This window comes from Zerene cesonia, chromosome 29 (assembly GCF_012273895.1).
Source record: "Zerene cesonia ecotype Mississippi chromosome 29, Zerene_cesonia_1.1, whole genome shotgun sequence".
Classification (NCBI taxonomy): Eukaryota; Metazoa; Arthropoda; class Insecta; order Lepidoptera; family Pieridae; genus Zerene; species Zerene cesonia.
Window position 1 is genome coordinate 4,981,890 of NC_052130.1, and position 22,681 is coordinate 5,004,570.

A 22,681-nucleotide genomic window follows, 5' to 3' on the forward strand; every position below is an offset into this window, starting at 1 on the left:
GGTGCCAGATGGCCGCGCCCTGCAGGAACATCTCCTCGCCGTCGCCGAACGGGTCGCCGCACTTGCTGCAGCGGGCGCACGTCGGGTGGAAGTGGTGGTTCTCGCCCGCCTGGAATCGAGAGCGTCATTTTATGATGATTATCATTTTTGGACATACCAGAAAAAACCACAAACTGCAGAAAGAAAGAATAAGGATATAAATAAAAAACTCTGAAGACGACAGAAATGCGACAATTTGTCAGTGAATTTGTATTACTTTCATATCTTTCTTTTATTTTGTATATAAACTGTGAAAGAAATAAAATACGATTTTAAGTTGGGATGGGGAATTTAATAATTATCATGAGCTTCTCAGGGAGCCACTACCCAGTGTAAGAAAAATTTTTGAACTAAGTTATACATATACTATCTATTTACAATAAATATAACAAATAAAACGAATTGCGTATACTTCTATTGATATGGCATCATAATATTGAAGATCAGCAAATCCTTAACTATAATTTATCTTAATCAACCAGCCAATTTATGCTCTATCCAGTAAATGATAGTGGCTAAATTAGCACACCCGGGTTAAAGGACTGTTGACATATCTCGTACGATTCAAAGCAATTGTTAGTCATTGTTGTCTACACACATTAGCTGATTCATTCGATGTACAGCTAATGGATTTGTTCCCAAATTAATGGAGTGGAACACCATTGTTTTGGGATAAGGTAACTAACTACTTAATTATTCTCTAATACAATCGTGGCATTGTGATCTTGGTATAAAGATTGCTTTTTTTTAGTACGTCCCGCCCCGGCACGTAGCACATAGCATTTTTTTTTGTCACAGTCGGCAAGGGAGCTGGTGGGACGCCTTAGAGTAAGCGCTACCACCGTCCATGAACATTTGGAGAGGCATAAGGTTGCAGACCTTACGCCTCCACAAATGGATGAAATACATCAAAATGCTAATACAGCTCTCATGGATCACATACACATCAAAAGTTCAAAAAAAAAACAAACTCTTCAGCTTTATATTGCGATGAAAGTGTTGATGGTAGTAATGCTAATGAGGATAGTGACGACAGTGATGACGATGTAGATGATGATGATGTTGGTGGTGATGATAGTGATGATGGTTGTTGTGTGTGATGAGATGACGCGACCCACCTGCAACACCTTTCCGGATATGAACCGCTGGCAGTAGGCGCAGCGCACGCCGTACAGCCGCTGGTAGTCGCGCTCGCAGTAGGGCACGCCGCCGCGGCCCATGTACTCGCCCTGCAGCACCGCGCCGCACTCGCCGCACGCGAAGCACCACGTGTGCCACTGCCGCTCCAGCGCCACCAGCGCCTGCCCCTCGGACAGCTCCTGCCCGCAGCCGGCGCACTCTGCGGGTTCGCGTCCATATTGTATCGGTTTAAGAACATACATGAATTGAGTTTTTTCATGATTATTACGAATTTAGATTTTGAATGGACTTATTTATATAGGAAAAGGAAGAATATGTCCATAAACTTATATATAGAACACACAACAAAAAATAATTGTACTGAGTACTATACATACACACAAACATGTTGTAATTATGTCGAAAATCGAAACCCACTCAACAAATTCCCACACAACTCACCATTAGGATCCGGCTGCCTCTGATCCACCTGGTCGCGTTCGTGGCCACGGTCGTTGTCAGACACGGGCGACGTGGGCGTCACGGGCGCGGGCGACGCGGGCGAGCGGGCCGCGCGCGCAGTGTGCTTCTGCGGCGCGCTGGTGCATGCCGCGCATATCACTTCGGTGCCCGTGTAGGTAACTTTTTCCCCGGATGGGAATGCGCGTCTGTAAGACGATGGTATTGGGTTAAATTGAGGTTAATATTGGATAAATTATTCATTCAATAATATTGTATTAAAACAGGTACATAACAAAATTACAATTTTTAAACGATCTATATATAAAAATCAGTTGCTGCTCGTTAGTTTCGCTAAAGCTCGAGAAGGCTAGACTGATAATCATAATTTGAAACGCAAAACTCAAATACTTCTTTATTCAATCAGACTTCTTACAGAAGCACTTTTGAATCGCCATAACATAAATTTAACATTTATCACCGGTTGCATTTTTTTGTATTGATAATATGTGCAGGCCATAACCTATTCCTTATCCTTCCCAGTCCTTTCCTTTATTCCTCTCGTCAATCCTTTCTTAATCCCTCGCCAATTTAAAGTCGGCAATCTATTTTTAGAGGCGTAAGGTCTACAATCGTCCTTACGCTTCTCCATATTTTAATGGAGGATGGTATCGTTTACCATTATGCGACCCACCAGCTCCACGAGGACGACATAAAAATTAATATATATTACTACTAGTTGCGCCCCGTGGTTTCACCCGCGTAAGTCCATATCCCGTAGGAATAGCGGGATAAAAAGTTGCCTATATGTTATTCCAGTTGTCCAGCTGTCTCCGTACCAAATTTCATTGCAATCGGTTCAGTAGTTTTTGAGTGAAAGAGCAACAAACACACCCACAACCTTACAGACTTTCACATTTATAATATAAGTAGGATTAGAGGGATAGGATAGGATAGGATTAAGAAAAACCTATACTCACTTGCACCTCGCACACGTGAAGCATTTCTGGTGGTAGGTGTTGCCGAGTGCGGAGACAACCTCGCCCTCTACATATTGGTTGCAAGCTGCGCATCTCGTGCCGAAAGCACGTTGATAGTCCTGAAACATTTCGTTACTTATGTGGTTAAGTTGCTTACAATAATTATTTAGCCAACTTAATAACTTAACTTAATATCTTACATTAAAAAAAAACAAAACAACTTCATGCAGTCATAAAAATGTTTGTTCAGTTCAGGATGAAATTAAATCATCATTGATAAATCGCAATTAGATCTACTGCAATTAACAGATAACATGAGGGTCCCATAATTATTTGACACACTTGAACTATAGAGTTGGGTTAAGAACCTCCTCCCATTTTCATGTAGGATAAAATATACAGAGGTTCATTCACTAGCATTCCATGTATCGTGGAGAAAAGTATTTTAATGGAGTCGTAAAGGTTACGATCCACCTACGTCAATAATAATCTTTAATCATTGGCGTGACGTAAGCTAGTACGTAAGATCTGAATAAAATGAAACCTTGAACTATGGCCACTTCTTTCTTGTATCTTTAAGTTTTATCTAATTTGACAATTGGCTTTGAATTAAATCCTGGCATTTAGCAGACAGTATTATTTAGCAAAAACACAATAATAATGGACATAAATGTACTGTTTTGTGTGTTACACTAAAACAATGTATACAAAATTATCGGTACATGAAATATAAAATTACTGGTATATCTAATACAAATTGTACGCTTAATTTTCACATCCAACACACGACTAATATTGAATTTCTGTATCTGCCTCCATACTTTATATCCTCGTTCAAAGATTTTCTTTTCTTTGTCAGAGACGGTAATCTATCCCCACCACCCTGAGCATGTGTACAGCAAATGAGTTGCCTTCTCAATCGACAAGAATAATTTAATAGAAGCAGCTTGCGAGAGATGCATGTTGTAGTCGAGCATGCTTCGGCACGAATTGGGCCAGCTCACTTTGTGGAAGTACCACACCCTCACAGACCTGTTCCCTTTTCCTTACCCTTCTCAGTCCATTCCTTCCATTCAGTCGTCAATCCTTTCTTTATCCCTTTCGCCTTAAATGCGCGCAACGTATTCGTAGCGGCACTACCACAGCGAATGCTTATGGGCGGTGGTGATCGCTTACCATCACGCGAACCACCAGCTTAGTTCGCATAAAAAAAATAATCCACTCACTTGTGGGCAGTAATAGTATCCGTCTTTGCAGAAGAAGCCGCCCCGCGCCAGCGACGCGGAGCAGGTGCGGCACGTGAAGCACGCCATGTGGAAGTACTTGTCCGACACCCGGAGCACCTCGCCGCTGCACTTGCCGCCGCAGGCCCCACATGTTACCTTCCCTGGGAATTGAAATAATGGTCGCTACAGTAACCTATTTCTTGGTATTATCAGAAGATCACAATATCTTAATATATATAAATTACGTGTCACATTGTTTGTCCGCGGTGGATTCATAAACTACTGAACCGATTTTAAGCAGTGTAACGCACGCCCCATAGGGCCCGTATGTTACTGCTCGAGAATTTAAATAGTGATATGGGTTAATCGGTTAACACGTGAATTTTAGATCTCGATTCATTATAACTCTCTTTTTATACCGTAGATTCGGTTGAGAGTAGAATTCAATACCTGGTCAATAGTAGCACTTCCAGATTAGCTCTCACAAGATACATCAACCATTTGCTGAAACACAATACGACTGATGGCAAAATATAGCTGTGTTTTATTACATGACACTGTTCCGAGCTAGACAAAGGGAACAGGGTAAAGGGTTAGTTAATAAATGTTGCTTTCGTCGCAAATTTATCTATTGCATCTTGTACAACGCAGCATACAAGATTCTTATTAATTAAAAATTCTAGATGACCTATATTGAATAACAAAATAAATAAAAGCAATCTTATACACGAAGAATTTTTTTATGAATAAGTGAAAAGTTCTAGTTATGAAATATTATTACGTTTTATGCATTCCATTCTTACCAAGAGAGCTATAATTATACGGCTTCCCACTTAAGCACTAGCCTCTATTCTAACTTGTGCAGAAAGAAATATAATACTACGGGTAAAATACGATGTTATACGTCTCTTTATTGTTATATGCTTCCATTTGTGAAAAGATATCAAGATTCTTAGACCGTTGAACTGCCTCTATTTGCACATTTAAGTAATCCAAGATTTATCACGTTTTATTGAACCAGTGTCAATATTAAATAGATTCGATTGAATTGCTTGATTAAGGGTCTAAATATAAATTAGGTTCACTTTAGTAAATCTGGATTAAAATTATATTAACTCCCATATATTTTATGATATAGATAATGATAATGAAAACTCTTAGATTATAAAAACATTGAATATTACCGATGGTTTAGATCAGGACAGGTGACGTCGTCCACGAACATTCATTTATTTCCTGTATGAGATTCATATGAAATTATGGACCATACCATTCGCTCGCGGACTTGGTATCAAAAACATAAACAAAAATAGAAGAGACAAAAGCAATAAAAAATGACGAAATCTCGATGGAATGTGCACTCTTACGCGTGATGTAACTCGCGCTTAATTCTATTACGGCGTAATATTGTACGCGGCGTGCGCACGCGCCGTCCGCCACTCGGTACCGATTAACTCGATCAGATTAGGTCGATAAAAGTTCTTTATTAAAAAGCATCCATCTGTAAATTGAACAGCTGTGAATCAATCTAATAAATCTTATAAGGATGTATGGTATTAAAATTAATGTCTCCGTTTTTAAAGAAACCTGATTGGTAATGAGAGTGATGTTATTATTATTTATAGAACCGAGAACATGTAAGGACTTGTAGACTTGGTACATTCTGTTTTTATTATTTTTTTTTTGATTGATGATTCTCAAAATTATTTATACTTTTATATATTTACAAGTATCACACCGACCAGCGTAACATCTATTACAAACATGTTAAAGTTCAAATTGCTCTAGAAGTTGACACAGCACACAAGCACTATAATATCAATGAACTATTATTTATCAAACTTCCTAACGTTCACAAAAGTCTCTTAATATCTGAAATTATACGTGGTAACATCAAGCACGCGTTTCACTAGAAAAAAACGAAATCACTATAAGGCTTTGTTACTCTAAAATAATCCATATATATAGTATTCTTAATTATCACATATCTATAGTGTCATCACCATAAAGCATCCAAAATACATATAGCTCAATTATTCCTTATCAATGGCACAACATCAAACGCTTCTTAAGAAGATAACAACACCGTCTCACACCAATCAATCGGACGTTAAGGTCAATTTGAATAATTGGTGCGATGTAATGATAGACGACAAAAAGTGATCAAATACTATGTACTTATGTCTGTCCGTGTATCAAGTCAAGGACCGGTTCTCGTAATGATACTGTGCAAATATCACCTGTCTCGACACCCGACGATTGGACATGTGCCGTTTACTCTATGGCTAATATTTTAATTCGAATTAGATTTTTAACTGAAAGCTTTGAAAGTACTAATTGCAATTTTGCGAAACTACCTTTGAAGTGGGCTATAGACCCATAAATCGATCGTTGGAACATTCTTCCTAATATAAATAACATAATAATATCCAACAGTTTCCGCTATAAAATTTTTCGACGACAAACTCCTGTCGTTTCTGCTCTTATCTTAATTAAGAACTCTATTTTCTAATATAATTATGGATATCAAACTTATTTAAATCAGTCTGCTCCCTTAATACATCCGACACTCCTATTCTGTCTGCACTTTTCTTAATGACAATCTCCCCCCTAAAGCGTATAAATATCAAGAATCTACTGAACACAACCAAATATATCTGATACTCTTCGTTCCCGTCGTATTCTCTTATCTTCATTAAGAACTCTACGCTAATTACAAAAATATCAAGAAACTGCAGAACCCAAACAATAACATCCGACACTCTCCTGTTTGTCTACGCATCAATGACTCACTGGATAGCCCACAGGCCACAAGCTTCTTGCTATAACTCCGATAGACTATTGTTATTTGATTGCCAATACATCGATTCTAATTTCGATTAAGTTCTCACATAAATTGCTGCTGCTCTATAATTCAATTTTAATAGACTATTTTACTATTTGTACAATTTGTTGCTTTTAAAGGTCATATTGGTGCGATATAATGATAAACACACGAACGTTTGGTTTATACGAAATTTTAAACGTATATTTTAGGAAGGAAGCAATTATATGTTAACTGGATGAAATTTTTAACCAAAACGAGGTTCTATGTTGTGTATATGTATGTATATTTTTATTAGATTTTTATCGCGGCGAAATTACAATGTATAGTTAGATGAATTGACATGAAAATTAAAAAGTTTACTTTTAAAACAAATGTAAAAAACGATGCATTGACAAAAACAAAACTGAATCTTTTCCTATATATCTTCACATGGAATATCTATAAATGTTTACCAGTATACCACGAACTACACATACCAAGTATTCTCCCTTATATTCAATTGAACGCGAATATTTTGCATTAAGAAATTCGTCACGACCAACGCTCGCGCACGCATGCTTCACCACGCTCGATATTACTCGAAGCCTCGTGTTAATAATAACAGAATGCGTGTGAAATCCGTTTTAAAGTCACAACAAATTCCACCAGTTCCAACACACCGCCCACTAGCCACCCGATCGTATTTAACCTAAAGAATGAATCGTACTTGCTATACCAAATTCCTTCTTACTAATATTATAAATGCGAAAGTTTGTAAGGATGTGTGTGTGTGTTTGTTGCTCTTCACGCAAAAACTACTGAACCGATCGCAGTGAAATTTGGTACGTAGACAGCTGGACAGCTGGAATAAAATAGAGGCAACTTTTTATCCCGATATTCCTACGGGATACGGACTTACGTGGGTGAAACCGCGGGTCGCAGCTAGTATATTATAAACGCGAATGTTTGAAAGAAAGTAATATACGTTCGGTTACTCCTTGAAGCAAAATACACGAAACAAATTTTGACGATAATTGGCAGCGATGTACCTTATGTACCAGAATAACATATAAACTATAATACCTACTTGCGCTTGTCCGTATGTGCGTTATAAGTACATTTTAACTGTCTCTCTGTTGAAATGAACTACGTGGACAACTGACGTGGATTTTCACTGGCAAATGATTCGTAAACCAATATATGCGAATGTATCTAGATTTTGATGGAAGGATTGCTAAGATGGATGGCTGTTTATAGTTCATTGACACAAACATATCTGTACGAAAAGGCACAGATATTATAATGTCCATTTACATAATATACTAGCTGCACGCCCCGGCTCCACCCGGGTAGTCATTTATCGTAATTGAAATAATATAAACTATCCTATCTCTCAAGTTGGATCGAACTGCACATGGTGTGCGAATTTTATTATAATCGGTTAAGTGGTTTAGGAGTCCATTGAGGACAAACATTGTGACACGAGATTTATATATATTAAGATTCTACATTTTATTCGAGTAACACACAGAAATATAAGCAACATTACACTTAATATTGTAATCAGAGTATGTACACGACATCTCGGTTACATTCAATGAGCGAAGCCGCATGCCCCAGCTAGTCTCCAATAAAAATCGACAAATCGCACTTATGGTCAATCCCTCACAGTGGAATGCGTCTCCAGGCCGCTGGCGAGGTGCCAGCGTTGATATATTTAGCTGCGACTTCAACGCAACTTAGCTCGCAACTAATGGGACGACTTTTATCAGTTTTATGGGGCTACGCGCGTTAAAAGCTCTCTCGCTGTTACTGTTAATACTCGTAGGTAATGAAGAATGACGATCCTAGCTGTGCAACAGATTTTTTATTTCTGTCTTTGATTATTATTTAAATTTCCATCAAACAAAAACTGTTGAACGTATTCGAATTCGAATCATACACAGTCAAAGCCAGAATTCGCAGTGTACTGTTATTCGCTAAGGCAACTTTTTCATCCGGGCAACACGCGAGTGACGCCGCGGGCGGTCTCTACTACATAATTAAATATGTTGGTACAATATTTACACTTACAATTATGGGATGCAAGATAGCCTCGAGGTTCAATGTTAATGTAGATGAAATTATGAGACAAAAAAGACGTCAGCGTTTTTTTGCTACTTTGATATTTTTCTATAATTATCAATAACGTAATTACTGTTGGTCATCACTCAAAATATGGCAAACAGCATCCTTAACGTATATTGACTATCATAAATTAAAATTTGAGATCATGTTGAAATCAACAAAATTTCAATATTTTGATATTTCTTTATTGATATCCTTTGGAACGCTTAGTAATCTGTAATATTATTATAAAGCTGAAGAGTTTGTTTGTATGTTTGTTTGAACGCACTAATCTCAGAAACTACTGATACCGATTTGAAAAATTCTTTCAGTCTCAAATAGCCCATTTATTGTGGAAGGCTATACATGTACCACGGGCGAAGCCGGGATGTACCGCTAGTAAACGATATATCGAATAAACAGACACTTGTGAATTTACTTTCCATTAAGAACACAACAATTTCTTGTATTTTACTTAAGTCTTAATAAAAAGATAGGTACCTACTCTAATCAAAATCATGTTATCTATTTCCGAATCTGTATCCTATTATTATACATATTAACACATGAAACACAATGAAATGGTAATATTATTCAAGTCAAGATTGAGCTATACGGTTTCGATAGAGATCGTAACAAATAGTGGACTATGTCACACTTCCCTGAGGCGTTGCAAAACGTTTGTGATCCCTTGATAATTTATAAGGTGTCGACTGTTGCATCGTCGAAAGTTGACTTACAATGTATATGTTCTATCTATATTGTCGTATCTACAGGAGGCACATTACAAAACTTTAAATTATAGACAACTAGCTGCGCCCCGCGGTTTCATCCACGTAAGTCCGTATCCTGTAGGAATATCGGGATAAAAAGTTGCCTATGTGTTGTTCCAGTTGTCCATCTGTCTACGTACCAAATTTCATTGCAATCGGTTCAGTAGGTTTTGCATGAAAGAGTTTGTTGCTCTTCTTGTACACACACATCCTCACAAACTTTCGCATTTATAATATTAGTAGGATCCTACTAATCCTACTAATTATGAGCAGTAAAACTGATATGTGATAAATTTTCTGGATTACAGATTCCCTCAAAAGCATATCAAACTTAATAAACTCATAATGTACATATAATTATTTGTTAATTAATAATAAATGTGAAGGTATAGATTAATTACACTATCGCACTAATCACACTAACTTTGTTTGTTTATTTGGATGTTTGTCCTTCAATCACGCTGAAACTACAGAACGGATTTTGATGAAATTTCGTATACAGACAGGGTATAGGCTGATTTTGATGATAGGATACTTTTTATAGGATATGAGCTGATTTGGATGATAGGATACATTATATTATGATTAAATGCTCCTTTGGAATGAAACAGGAATCTTGATATCCAGACGGAGCCGGGACGAGCGTCTACTTACTCTAATTTCAACAACACCTTAGTCCATACGTCGCAACTCAGCGCAAATTGTCCGTCACATATGCAAAGGCTTGAGTGATCGATTGAGTTCAGATCGTTTCCAATATTCAACCTGCGAACAGCTGATTTCACATTGTACGTTAGTGCAACACTTACACACCACACTTACATGCCGCCCCTTTGTCTTAATGAAGTTCAAAATTCTATCATAGATCAAAGTATTAGTTGTTAGTTTATCATATTAGTTAGGCAAGAGAGTCGAATGAAGATTCAATGATCATTTGGTAATAACTATTTACAAGCTTGAAAAAATTTGTATACACAAAGATGTTAGCAACTCAATTTAATTTTTAGACGCCTGATTAAAAATTATAACTCCAAAGAGTAAACTGTGATCAACATTTAGAAATTCACGGGGAGACCACGCTCGCTGTAAAGTGTTCGAAACGTCGGGTTAATAATATATAATGAATAAATCGCGTTTAAAATCCGTTAAAAAGTTTTTAATTTCTAAATGTATAAAACTCGCGTAAAATCAAACACAAGAAAATACTATGTGATCAACGTATCAAGTACAGTACGTTTTCATCCAATGTTATTAAACCTACAACTTTCTGGGACAATAGCTATTTATCTATCATTCTCTCTATTAACGATGATGATGAGAGAATCGATTAAAATCTTCCGTAACTACATTCAACCGCAGATCACGTAACATTGTTTTATACAGTAGCATGAATTATAATAAGAAACCACTTAATCAAATTGTTAAGCGCGACAACACGATATGACTAATCCATTATTACTATCACGGTGTGTGTGTGTATCAGCAAAAATGGTTGTGTGTGGATAGCTGTAGTCCAGGTTTCTAGGACAAATATTTGAGCTAGATAGACTAGTAGTAATAATGAGGTAGCATAATGTATGGTTAATTTAAATACACTTGATACCAGTCACGCTTCGCTGTTGAACGTGGTATCGTAATTGTAATAACAATAGGTTGATTAGAGAGACCGATTTATTTATTAATTTGTGTATAATTATCACACGTGCCCATTTCATTTTCCTCACTCTTCCCAGTTCATCCCATCTTTCCAGTCGACAATCCTTTCCTTATCCTTTAACCCCAAAAAGGCGGGCAGCGCATTTGCATAGAAACTGCCTTTGCGAATGTTCATGGGCGTTGGTAATCGCTTAACATCAAGTTCAGTTGCCCGCTCTGACATAAAAAAACAAGAAGAAATTAATTTCCGATCCGTAGCCACCTCAATAAGACTTAGAGATTTGGATTTTTCAGTTATACGAACGTCAATCCCACAAAAAAATATCTTAAATATGCCAATGGACACTGCATATAACAAACACTCTGTGGTTTCTTTTAGAAAAGCAGATTCGCCATTAAAACCCTGAAAGAGCCCATTAAGATCTCGACAACAAATTTAAATGTTTAAAGATTATTAAGAGTTACACGAAATATCTATATAAAAAATGGAAATAAATCATAAAATAATTATATTAAATGTTACATCAAACGCTTATAAACTAAATCAAGTTATTTTTAACAACCACTAATCACTCCAGAAAATAAACTAAAAACGTTCTTACCCCAACCCATAAGCCAATTCATCCGCTTTCAACCAAGGAATAAACTAACTAGACTCAGCTATCGTACAAGAGCAATCAACTAATTAGACCAAGCATTAATTTCTCTTCAGCATTTGAGTTACAATGTTGTCAATATAACGTGATACATAAATATAATAGAGTATCCATAGAATGCATTCATAGCGACGCTTTGCATTACTTTATGCAAGAGTCGGCATCAAGCAGGAGTCAGGAATGCCTTTGAAGTTTTTCATAATGGTCTCAACTATCATGGAAACAAGCTTCGAGCGAATGGCCCTTGTTGAACAAGTGGCACGTAAAAACAGGTACAATTATTTAGCTCAGAACTTGTCTAGGCTTTGAAACAGAAGCGAAACCGACAAGATTTATAGATAACAAAGATATCTTAATAGATATAATCGCATATTCTTGGGTTTTATTTTATGCGAACGTCAAGAAAGACTTCGCAACGGATTTAAACCCACTTATTCATAATGTTATTTATATTTTCATTTATACGTAGTGTCGTTGTAATAATAATTATTATTTTAATTACATATATATTTACTTAATACAAATTTAATAAAGTAGCAAAGAAAGAACATGCAAATATACTAGACGTACATTAAACAAATTCATTCAATAAACCCATTAATTAATTATATTATCCATAAATAGAGTGTAAAGTGAAATAAACTATTCATCATTTAATTGTTTGTTTTCTAGCATTTAAATGTTTTATAATCTATTCATCATAGTCTGGATTATTTCCATCATATTCCTTATAATCTTTTAAATCAAGTCTAAACTGTACTACAGCTGGATGTAGAATTGATACTACTATCACATCTATCGGATGTCGTGAAGCGCTAAGCAGTTCTTCGCCTTATTCAATACGACTCGTGTACCGATAGTAATTGTTACTGACTTATAATCCGCTAAGCAATTTGTTCACGACGCTTCCAATGCACCCGCTAACGGATTCCGAGTCGATCGAAACAAATTTATGGGATATGCCTGGTTGTTTTCTATCTAGTCTCTGGAAGAACCGGTGGTAAATGGTCTTGTTTGAAAATCTATATTTTGACGGTGCTTCTAAAGAAGTCCAATCGAACAAATAATGTTTGAGTTTGGATAGAGTGAGATAATATTCCCTTAATGAGTTTACATGTAAATTTCAGGCTAGTTATGTGAATCTAAACAAAGCTCCTAATAAAAAAAAAAAGTACTACCATTAAATTTATTATCTGACGAATTTATTATCCCGCAAAATAATGAACACTCGCTATATAAAGCATTGAAATTGAATAAGTATTAAATTTAGACAATGTAATCTATCTGTATCTAGTTTTGATACGTACAATCCTTACCTAATAATATAAATGCGAAAGTGTTTGTTTGTCCTTGTTTCACGTCGCAATGTGCTAGTTTAATTACATGATTTTTGTGCCTGAAGATAGTTAGGATGCTAGGGAGTGACATAGACTTTACCGCGGCAAAACAGCTCAATCCTTATCCCATAGGACTACATGGACAATGCCGCGGCGTAAAGCTGAATTTTAATTATATTAACTTTAATGAAGGCCATTATGATAAACAGTTAGACCCAATTTGTGACAGCTTACAAGGTTTTAGTCACATTGCCTTCGATCATAGTCTTGGACCTGATATCTGTATCAGTCACTATTACAAGCGAGGTCAAATAACTTAACTTTAATGACGATTATAATGTTTTACGTGCACCTTGTAACCATTCATATATAAACTCTATTTGCAGTTAATAAAAAAATATATATATACCTACATATTCCTGGAAACATAATGATATTTTCTTTGAATCAGCAAACACAACTTTCTTGAAATCAAGTCAATAAGTCCAGATTTCAAAATCAACATCCAAACTAGATAACTAGAAAATTATTTAAGTAAATGAGTAAATAATCAAAGATGTGACTCGTTTAAACTTAAAAAAAAAATAAGACACCAAATGTTGAATTATCACAATATTGCGCAAGCGCCGAGTGGCATTTAACTATGCCAGTTAGCCGGCCCAAAAGGAATGTGTCACAGTTACCATATGCAGCTCGGATATATTAGCCAATTTCGTTAGTTTAATGCATGAAACGAAAACATTATGACGACTTAAGACATACCAGACATAGCTCCATATTAAAATATGTTTATCCTATGTTAAGAGTATCTAATAAGGCATACGAAAACTTAAAAACAAACTTGCAAAAATAAACTAATACGGCAACAACTAAAATGAAATAAGGTTTTTTTTTTCCCAGAGAGCAAATATCGATACACAACATGAAGTAGAAATTCTAGATCTGATCCAACATAGAAAATTCGAAGATTAAGGTATGTCCAGTATTTTATTATTGTATGAATCATTAAAGTGGCAAATGAAAGCTTGTTAATAGCACGATACACTGCAGTCCAGCTTTCCGGCAGAGGCAGATCAACGATAATTATGCTAACCACATTGTAATCACCGAAGCATGGCTCAAAACGGAGGAAGTGAAAATGTGAGGTGCGGTTTATAATTGTCCGATATAAGGGATCAGATGAACTTTCGCGAACAGAAAGTGTTATAACTCTACCTCGAGAGCCAGGTATTCGGTTATTGCCCATTGTCCTTCTGACTTAAACAAGAACCACGCGGCTTGTTATGTTAAAATTGCTGTCCGTGTGCGCAGGTAATGGCATTGCATATTTCGTGAATGAAACTGTCACTTCAGTTATGTTAAGTGGAGATGTATAAATTGCATGAGGAGAAAGTCTTTATATTTAAACTCTTGAATGGTAAACAGTGTCCCTTAGAGTATCGTTAACGTTTTTATTTTGAGTCGGCTCCTAAACGAAAACTTTCTCAATGGCTATTGATCTTTCTTGGAATTTCGATGAACACAGACGTATACAGTGCACACACACAATGCGTGTTCTATACTAAACTATCACTTCGAACAAAAATTCATACGAACATAGAAATCAACATTTTACAAGTAATCACAAAACCCTCCGAGAAAAATTCTGATAACCAAAATCACTCACATTCAAAATCAGCACGTAGGCATGTATTGGCATAATTTTTAGCCATCCGACGCCGATAGGCCCCGAGCCGCCCACAGCGACCTACATAACAACAATTGCTCTAATGGCTAATTGACCCGTCGCCTGCTGTACCGACACTATTAAATTATCACACACTTGCATAGTAAAGGTAATTGTCTCCAATCGCCCTGTAACCTTATGCGACCTGCACGTCGGCTGCTGCATATATAAATGTTTTGATTTAAAGCGATTTTGAATTCAATGTTTTTACTGATCACCTAATCTATAAAAGACATTCAACAATTTAATGGGAAATTCATCTCTTGACATTTAAGCCTTGTTATATAAGAACGTCAGTAACGGTTCAGATTTTGTTTTGTTGTACAGATTAATCTCGAGTTCATTAAGACTGAAAACTACAAGGTTTCAAAACCTCGTAGAGTAAAATAATCGAGGATTCGATTATACAGCAGCATCCATATTTCTTTACTTCTTTGTTGTATATGAAGGCAGATAAATCATGTTGTTTTTCGACGGTTTACTAACCAGTTTATAAAACGACAAAGAAAAATATAAAATAAAAACTTAAACATATCAGTTGCTAGTTTTGATCGAAATTAGGTTACAAATTTTTAAGCAACTGAAGACGCAAATACCGTATATAATAGAGAAATAGTGAAAACATATGGACTTCAACGAAGACATGTGGTATCCGACCCCAATTAAAGGAGTCTGATCGATGATGATCCAGCCAGATGATGATGAGATGGATTAAATAATGTGGGAAACATTGACGACTTTGCAAAACTAATGCTAACAATATAATATCCGATTATTTTCAATTTACTCTCTAGACTAACTATATCACTGAACCTAGATCAAAATAGATCAGAGCTATAATGAAATGCATATTTAATAACGATGCAAATTGCTCTGTGGCTTGTTTATTTTACGTCGACTACTTTTTATTTTATAGCCTGTCATTGGTACCTAATGAGATTCCGTGTTTATTGTAAATTATTTGGTTTTATTGTGGTTCATCTATGCATTTGTTTAGATGAATTTTTATTATATACTAGCTGCACCCGGCAAACGCTGTTCTGCCTTACTCTTATCATTTAGGGGTATGAAAAATAGATGTTGGCCGATTCTCATAGACACCGGATAAGCACAAAAAATTTAATCGAAATCGGTCAAGTCATTTAGGAGGAGTATGGCAACGAAAACTGTGACACGAGAATTTTATATATTAGATTAATATAAATAATCATGGCGTCCCAGGTTTACCTGTACTTTTGCAATTGTAAATATTTATATTTCTTTTAATTATTTAGATGAACTCAACCAATTTCTAGGTCGGAACAAATTCGATCCATTTTCCATTTCCACTGCAAGAGACACAATAGACTGTAAATAGAAATATAGTTTCATTAATACTACCTGTTACAACTTAAAAATTAAGTAGAAATAAAATTTTAACGAATAAAATAATAGTAAAATTATAAGCCATTACATGAACATTTTCAAAACCAACTAAAACGATTAAGTACCGACGTATTTCGACCCAATTTTTCGTATGAAAAGCGTGCTTTATCTTCAACAAAACCGTTAAATCCACAAACCAGTTTAATTAGCAGATCAAAAGAAATATCTCGAAACTACATTTTATGAAATAAGAAGGATAAAAAGGCATATATATAATATTAGTACACCATTTTATTATAATGAATGAGGTAAAATTTTATTCTAATTAAATAGCTAACGTTTTTAAAAAGGCTAAAACACAAACAAGTTACACAACTAAACCATTGAGCGTACATTTTATTAACTTATTACTTTATTTATCACTAGCTGTTGCCCGCAGCTTCGCCCGCGCGGTCTTAATAAATTTACATGGTACAAGCTTTCATCCCCTATTTTTTCCCTTTGGGGGTAGAATTTATCAAGATCCTTTCTAAGTGGATGCCTACTTCACAACATCTATCTGCATGCCAAATTTCAGGCCGATCCGTCCAGTGGCTTGGGCTGTTGGCATTGATAGGTCATTATGTCAGTCAGTCACCTTTGACCTTTATATATTGAGAAGAATAACAATTTTCATGATATATTTAAAAGTCAAACTTTTTATATAAATAGGAACATTTCCATGTAATATGCGAAGAGCATAATATAATAAGAATAATAAGAATATTATCTACGTCGAATTATGAAACTATTTAGAGAGGTTTTTAAATGCATGGAATAGCTAGAAATATTCCTACATTTACAAAGATCAAACACCAAGTATCTAGATATTTGTACCACATGAGTAGAACAGAATCATCTACTCATGTGCTTATTCTACTGACACCTAATTATAACTTATCTACAAATGATAGGATTTTTTTATTTGAAACATGATCACCGTTGCGAATAGGCATATAATTATATCACTACAACCGTATCCTCGTTGGTGTATTAGATTTTAGAATGTAATATTAAATAAACAATCGTAAAAAATGATTGATGTATAGAACTTGATAATAAAATCCAAATGGAATCTTATACGAGTGCGAAGCGAACACCATCGCGACAGTTGTCACTAAATAACTTAGGTTAGGTTCATAGAGAATTATCAAAATAATAGATGAGATATAGAAAATCATTCTAAGTATTTCGAATCCTTGGACAAATCCTTACTAATGTTTTAAATGCGGAAGTGTGGTAATTAATTATCATTCTTCCAAAAACGCAAAGAATCGAATTTATTTTCTGAACATTGTATCTACGGAGTGATATAGGGTATATTTTTACTATAGTAAAACATCTTATTCCTATTGGAATTCCTTTTGATCGCGAGAGCAGAGCCGCAGATCGAGATTAGTTGTATATATATGAAATATATTCTTCATTTAAATAAATTAAATTTCCGGAATGATGCCTCATTTTTAACGTTTTTTGTATGTGGTAGTTTAAGACGCTTCAGCACGAATTGAGCAAGAACGCATCGGGCGGTACCAAAAAAAAAAAATTAAATACTATTATTAGGCAATCGTTTAAAACTATCTATTTCACAACTGCGAGTTTAATATAATTGAAAAAACGTTCCTGCTTATTCCAGAACATTAAATTACTTTCCATAAGATTCATTATTTTAACAATATACAATAAGTCGCTATTAATACGCTTATCATACCTTGACTAGACGTAACTGGGTAACATAACTCTCTTTAGCGATACCCTTTTTTTAATATTTCCATTAAATAATTAACATCAAGAAGGACACCATAAATTATATTAAAAAAAACAAGCTTCATATTTAGAAATTAAAAACTTTTTAATGTATTTTAACACGATTTATTAATTATAGTATTAACCCGACGTTTCGAACACTTTACAGCGAGCGTGGTCGAGTCTCCCCGTGACCCCCCGTTCTAAATGTATAATACTCGCGTAAAATCAAACACAAGAAAATGCTAAGCTTCATATCTTTTACTATTGCGAAGCGCTCTCCCAACATGGCCATGTCCTTACGCGCTGTCATTTTGCCGCACTGACCGCTCAGTGACTCGATAGAGCGAGCAAATTATCTCAGATTACAATCTTAATGAAGCCAATGTTCATTTGATTAATTATTCATCAGTCTACAATCTACATATATACTGTATTGATAAAAAAAAACATGAAGAACGCGCTAACGAATGTGCATAAGATATCATATCAACTTAAACATGATGATAATTAAAAATCGTAGAACTAGAAAAAAGTTAACTCGTCGACTCGAAATTGCTGCAGTACGTGAGGCACGATTTCATGTAATTACTAATTATAAAGCTCTCATATCAATGGGTTTGCCTCGCTCCCAATGGCGCCACTAAATTGGCCGAGCGAAAAGAAAGCTAGTATCGAATGCAATCTAAGTCTGTATTTACACTCTCTTGTTATGTCTCGAGCAATAAGACGCGAGTCGCGATATAGGATATCCCTATAAATAATAAAGAAGGGATAATGTGTAGATGAATTATGAAAAACATATTGGGTCACGTTCGTATCAATGCGATCACTTTTCATACTGATAAAATATTATAATACTAGCTGCGCCCCGCGGTTTTACCCGCGTAAGTCCGTATCCCGTAGGAATATCGGGACAAAAAATGCCTTTATGTTATACCAGTTGTCCAGCTGTCTACGTACCAATTTTCATTGCAATCGGTTCAGTAGTTTTGCGTGAAAGAGCAACAAACACACACATCCTTACAATGCTCCGCATTGATAATATTAGTAGGATTATAATTATAATATTACACGACAAGTTGATATATCATTTGGTATAGCAGAACTATGAATTGTTACTTTTTTCAGATTATATAATTGTAATGTTATTTAAATGTTTTTGTTGCATGTTTTGTTATTTAAATGTGTACTTTTGTGCAGAGCTTACCTTGAGATTTAAATACACATCCGTACACACAAACCACGTCAGAATTGACGTAACTTCAATCCCTGTCAGTTTCTGTCCATCTACAACTGATTACCACCGAAAGTTACACGCGGCATATCTCCCATCAGGCGTCAGTCCCGTGGGCGCACGTCGCTACCCACGGCGAGAGACGTCCGGTGAGTGTGAAGGCATAACACTTTCACTGAACTAATCGCCTGTCTACATTTCGCGCATTGACATTGACAAGAGAAAGAATCCCATTACAAGCTCGCAATTTGCCCCGCGTAATGAGCAACTAATCCATTACGAGGATGAAAGTCAGTAATCTGTCGTTTCAAATTGTTTTTATACAACACGCCTCTATGCAAATTGAGTTTTTTTATCAGCACTCCGATTCGATCCGAGGCTATGAATAATATGCAAGTGCTAACAAATGATCATCTTCCGTTACTTTCATCTATGTTCAAATTACTAAGATCGCTTTCTGGTTTACAGCAAAGAATAACAAGCAATTCGAAACTTTAAGCGTTAATATAATGAGCTGCAATTTTATAAAAAATATTAAAAAGATAAGTATTAGGGCCATTATAATCCTACTAATATTATACATGCGAAAATTTGTAAGGATGTGTGTGTGTTTGTTGCTCTTTCACGCAAAAACGACTAAACCAATTGCAGTGAAATTTGGTACGTAGAAGGCTGCACAACTGGAATAACATATAGGCAACTTTTTATCCCGATATTCCTAAGGGAGACGGACTTACGCGGGTGAAACCGCGGGGCGCAGCTAGTATAATTTTAATTTAGAATCTCCATTTTATTTCATTATTTCGCGATTTAAAATAATTTTCTTGAACGGCCAGGATTCGACTTACTCTTACTTCTTTATATCTTAGCAATTAAGAATATAGGTATGTATGATGTTAAAGCATATATAACTATTTACCCGAACCTTACATTTTATATTTAAACCCAATACCTACAAACCCACCGATATATTTAAAAAGCGTTTCATTAAATCAATATCTTCGAAAGACTTTTTGCTCCCACAAACCCGATAACATTTATAAATCGATTGAGTTCGTTGTGCTAATATTGATTGCTTTTCCGTTAAACAACTATCGGCGAACGACAGGCAATTTCCCGCGCAATCATTATTGCGCCAAACAGATTGATCAGAAAAAATAATATGATACATTAGTATGAAATAAAACAAATGTTGATGGATAGTGTTGTAAATAATGTAATCATTATAAAAAATATAAATTTAACTAAAATGCTGTGTATAAAAATGAGTATTTTTATGAATATTTCATTAAAAAAACGAATAAGACCCTAAATCACTTCTTTCTATTTTCATTGTCATTTGTATGTTACCTGTATATAGCCATAGTTATAAAAAAATACATACAGAGAATATTTCTTACACAAATATTTTTATATTCATTTCATTTGAATTAATTTTGTTAGAGTACTCTAAACCGTTTATACTATATTACCGTAATCCGTTCCAATCTTTTTCCTTTTCTAATTTCCAAATAATCAGCCAGTGCCTTACCTGCAAAGAAAAAAAAACAAAATTAAAAATGGAACGGAACCATGGAACATTCCAGAATGTCTCAGATAGCTATGGAGATATACATGTGAATTTCTTGCGAATAATGTCAGGGAAATTACCATGAAACGTGATCAAAATATATACGATATGAGATGCATATCGTAAGAAATGGCTTGTAAACAACAATTTAATTTAAATTAACATGTTTTCTTACGCTATTTATATGGACTTCATACATTCGTGTGCTGGTATAGTTCATGTTGTTGTTAAGATGAAATTTTTAGTTTTCTAGTGTTTACAAAAGTACACATACTCATATCTTTATTCACTAACATACAGTAAATGAATACACAACTGCGCAGCAAATTGAACAACTATATTATTAATATTAATTCTAAAACAAATGCGTACATAACGTATTTACAAATAAAATAAAAAAACAACGTAAATTATCAATCGAGGCTATTCAAACAACAGGTAAACACTAACCCTAAATAAACCTACGTCTAAAGCAAATAAATTTACTAGAATTCCCATAGCTTCGAACATTATTATGCGCTAAATTGAACTCCCCTTGTAACACGATCGCTTCGCTAATTCCCCATTTAACGTCCCGGGAAACGGTTAACGTACCTATCGCTTTTACACCTGGAATCGCTTTGAGGTCACTGACTTAATGTTGTTTACAATGTAAGAGAATCTTTGGCGGAGCTGGACTTTTATTTATTAGGGAAGTTTATTTATCTGCAGTTGAGGAATAACTATTCTAAGCTTACACTATTGCACGATTTCACGTGCCTAATGTTGAAAGTGAGTTTGAAACATTATAAAAATAGTACCACACTTATAAAACTATTTTTATTTAATTTGTTTTAATTATGACTTTATTAATGTATGAATGTTTGTGCTCGCGTATGGAAAATATTGCACATAGAGGATATCACTAGCTGCGCCGCGCGGTTTCAACCGCAGACGAACCCGCGCAACAGCAAGTATTTCTGTAGCCTACGTGCTTTGACGATACATAAACTACATCACCGCAATGTATCATCAAAATACTCTGAGTGGCTTACGCATGAAAGAGCAACAAATAAACATACATCCTTTTCAACTTTCACGTTTATAATATTAGCAGGATTTCTAAATGTCATCCTCAACTGATGTATTATGTATTCGTACGAATGCGAGAGAACAAAGCGATATCTTATATTTGTTATATTAGTTTATATTCAAGAGAAATACGCATTCTACCACCCACCAGGCAAAATTGAGCAACATTGGAAATATCATACAAATTACATCACTCGCCATTCATGATATTGATGTAGCGCATAAAACGGAACGAAAATAAAACATAACAATTATTTCGGTGCGCAAACAAACGCGATACGTAGCGGATGTGACGTCACAGTGCGATTTAGGAAGCGCACGCGCACGTTTGGCGGGCACATACAATTTACAAGATTTCGGAATGTGAATGCCTACCGCGTATCTCCGATCTCTGAATGAGGGGCCAATAGTGAAAAAGATGATGACATTCGTTTTTTAATTACGCATAATTGTCTAAGAGCCAGTACTTGTAGATTAAGTCACTGACAACCTATTACACACTTTATACGCTCACAGATTTGTCATTTCCAGACGGGAGCATATCCAGATGTTAACAGTAAGTAAGTATTACAGGAGTTGCGAAACTGACCATAAATGCCGATGGCATTTACATAAATTAATATTATTTTAGTTCATTATATTCATTCTTTCTAGTGCACAATATATTTAAATATTTTCATCACATAAAATATAAATTGTAATAATACAAAATAAATCAAATACGTTCTATAGCGATAAGAGTTATGAAATATCAACATAAAGGGAACTCC

The 22,681-nt window shown here is 35.3% G+C and overlaps 1 protein-coding gene across 1 annotated transcript in view; it reads right to left on the bottom strand.

Annotated features, from left to right (window-relative positions):
- The window catches only part of LOC119837947 (actin-binding LIM protein 3), a 77,238-nt gene that overhangs the window by 17,275 nt on the left and 37,282 nt on the right, over positions 1-22,681 (bottom strand). Inside the window, exons 2-6 of the mRNA XM_038363740.1 lie at positions 3,824-3,984; positions 2,598-2,716; positions 1,621-1,826; positions 1,158-1,378; positions 2-109 (exon numbers count right to left, since the gene is read on the bottom strand). Coding sequence (XP_038219668.1) covers positions 2-109; positions 1,158-1,378; positions 1,621-1,826; positions 2,598-2,716; positions 3,824-3,984 — 815 coding nt within the window. The remainder of the gene's footprint in view (position 1; positions 110-1,157; positions 1,379-1,620; positions 1,827-2,597; positions 2,717-3,823; positions 3,985-22,681) is intronic.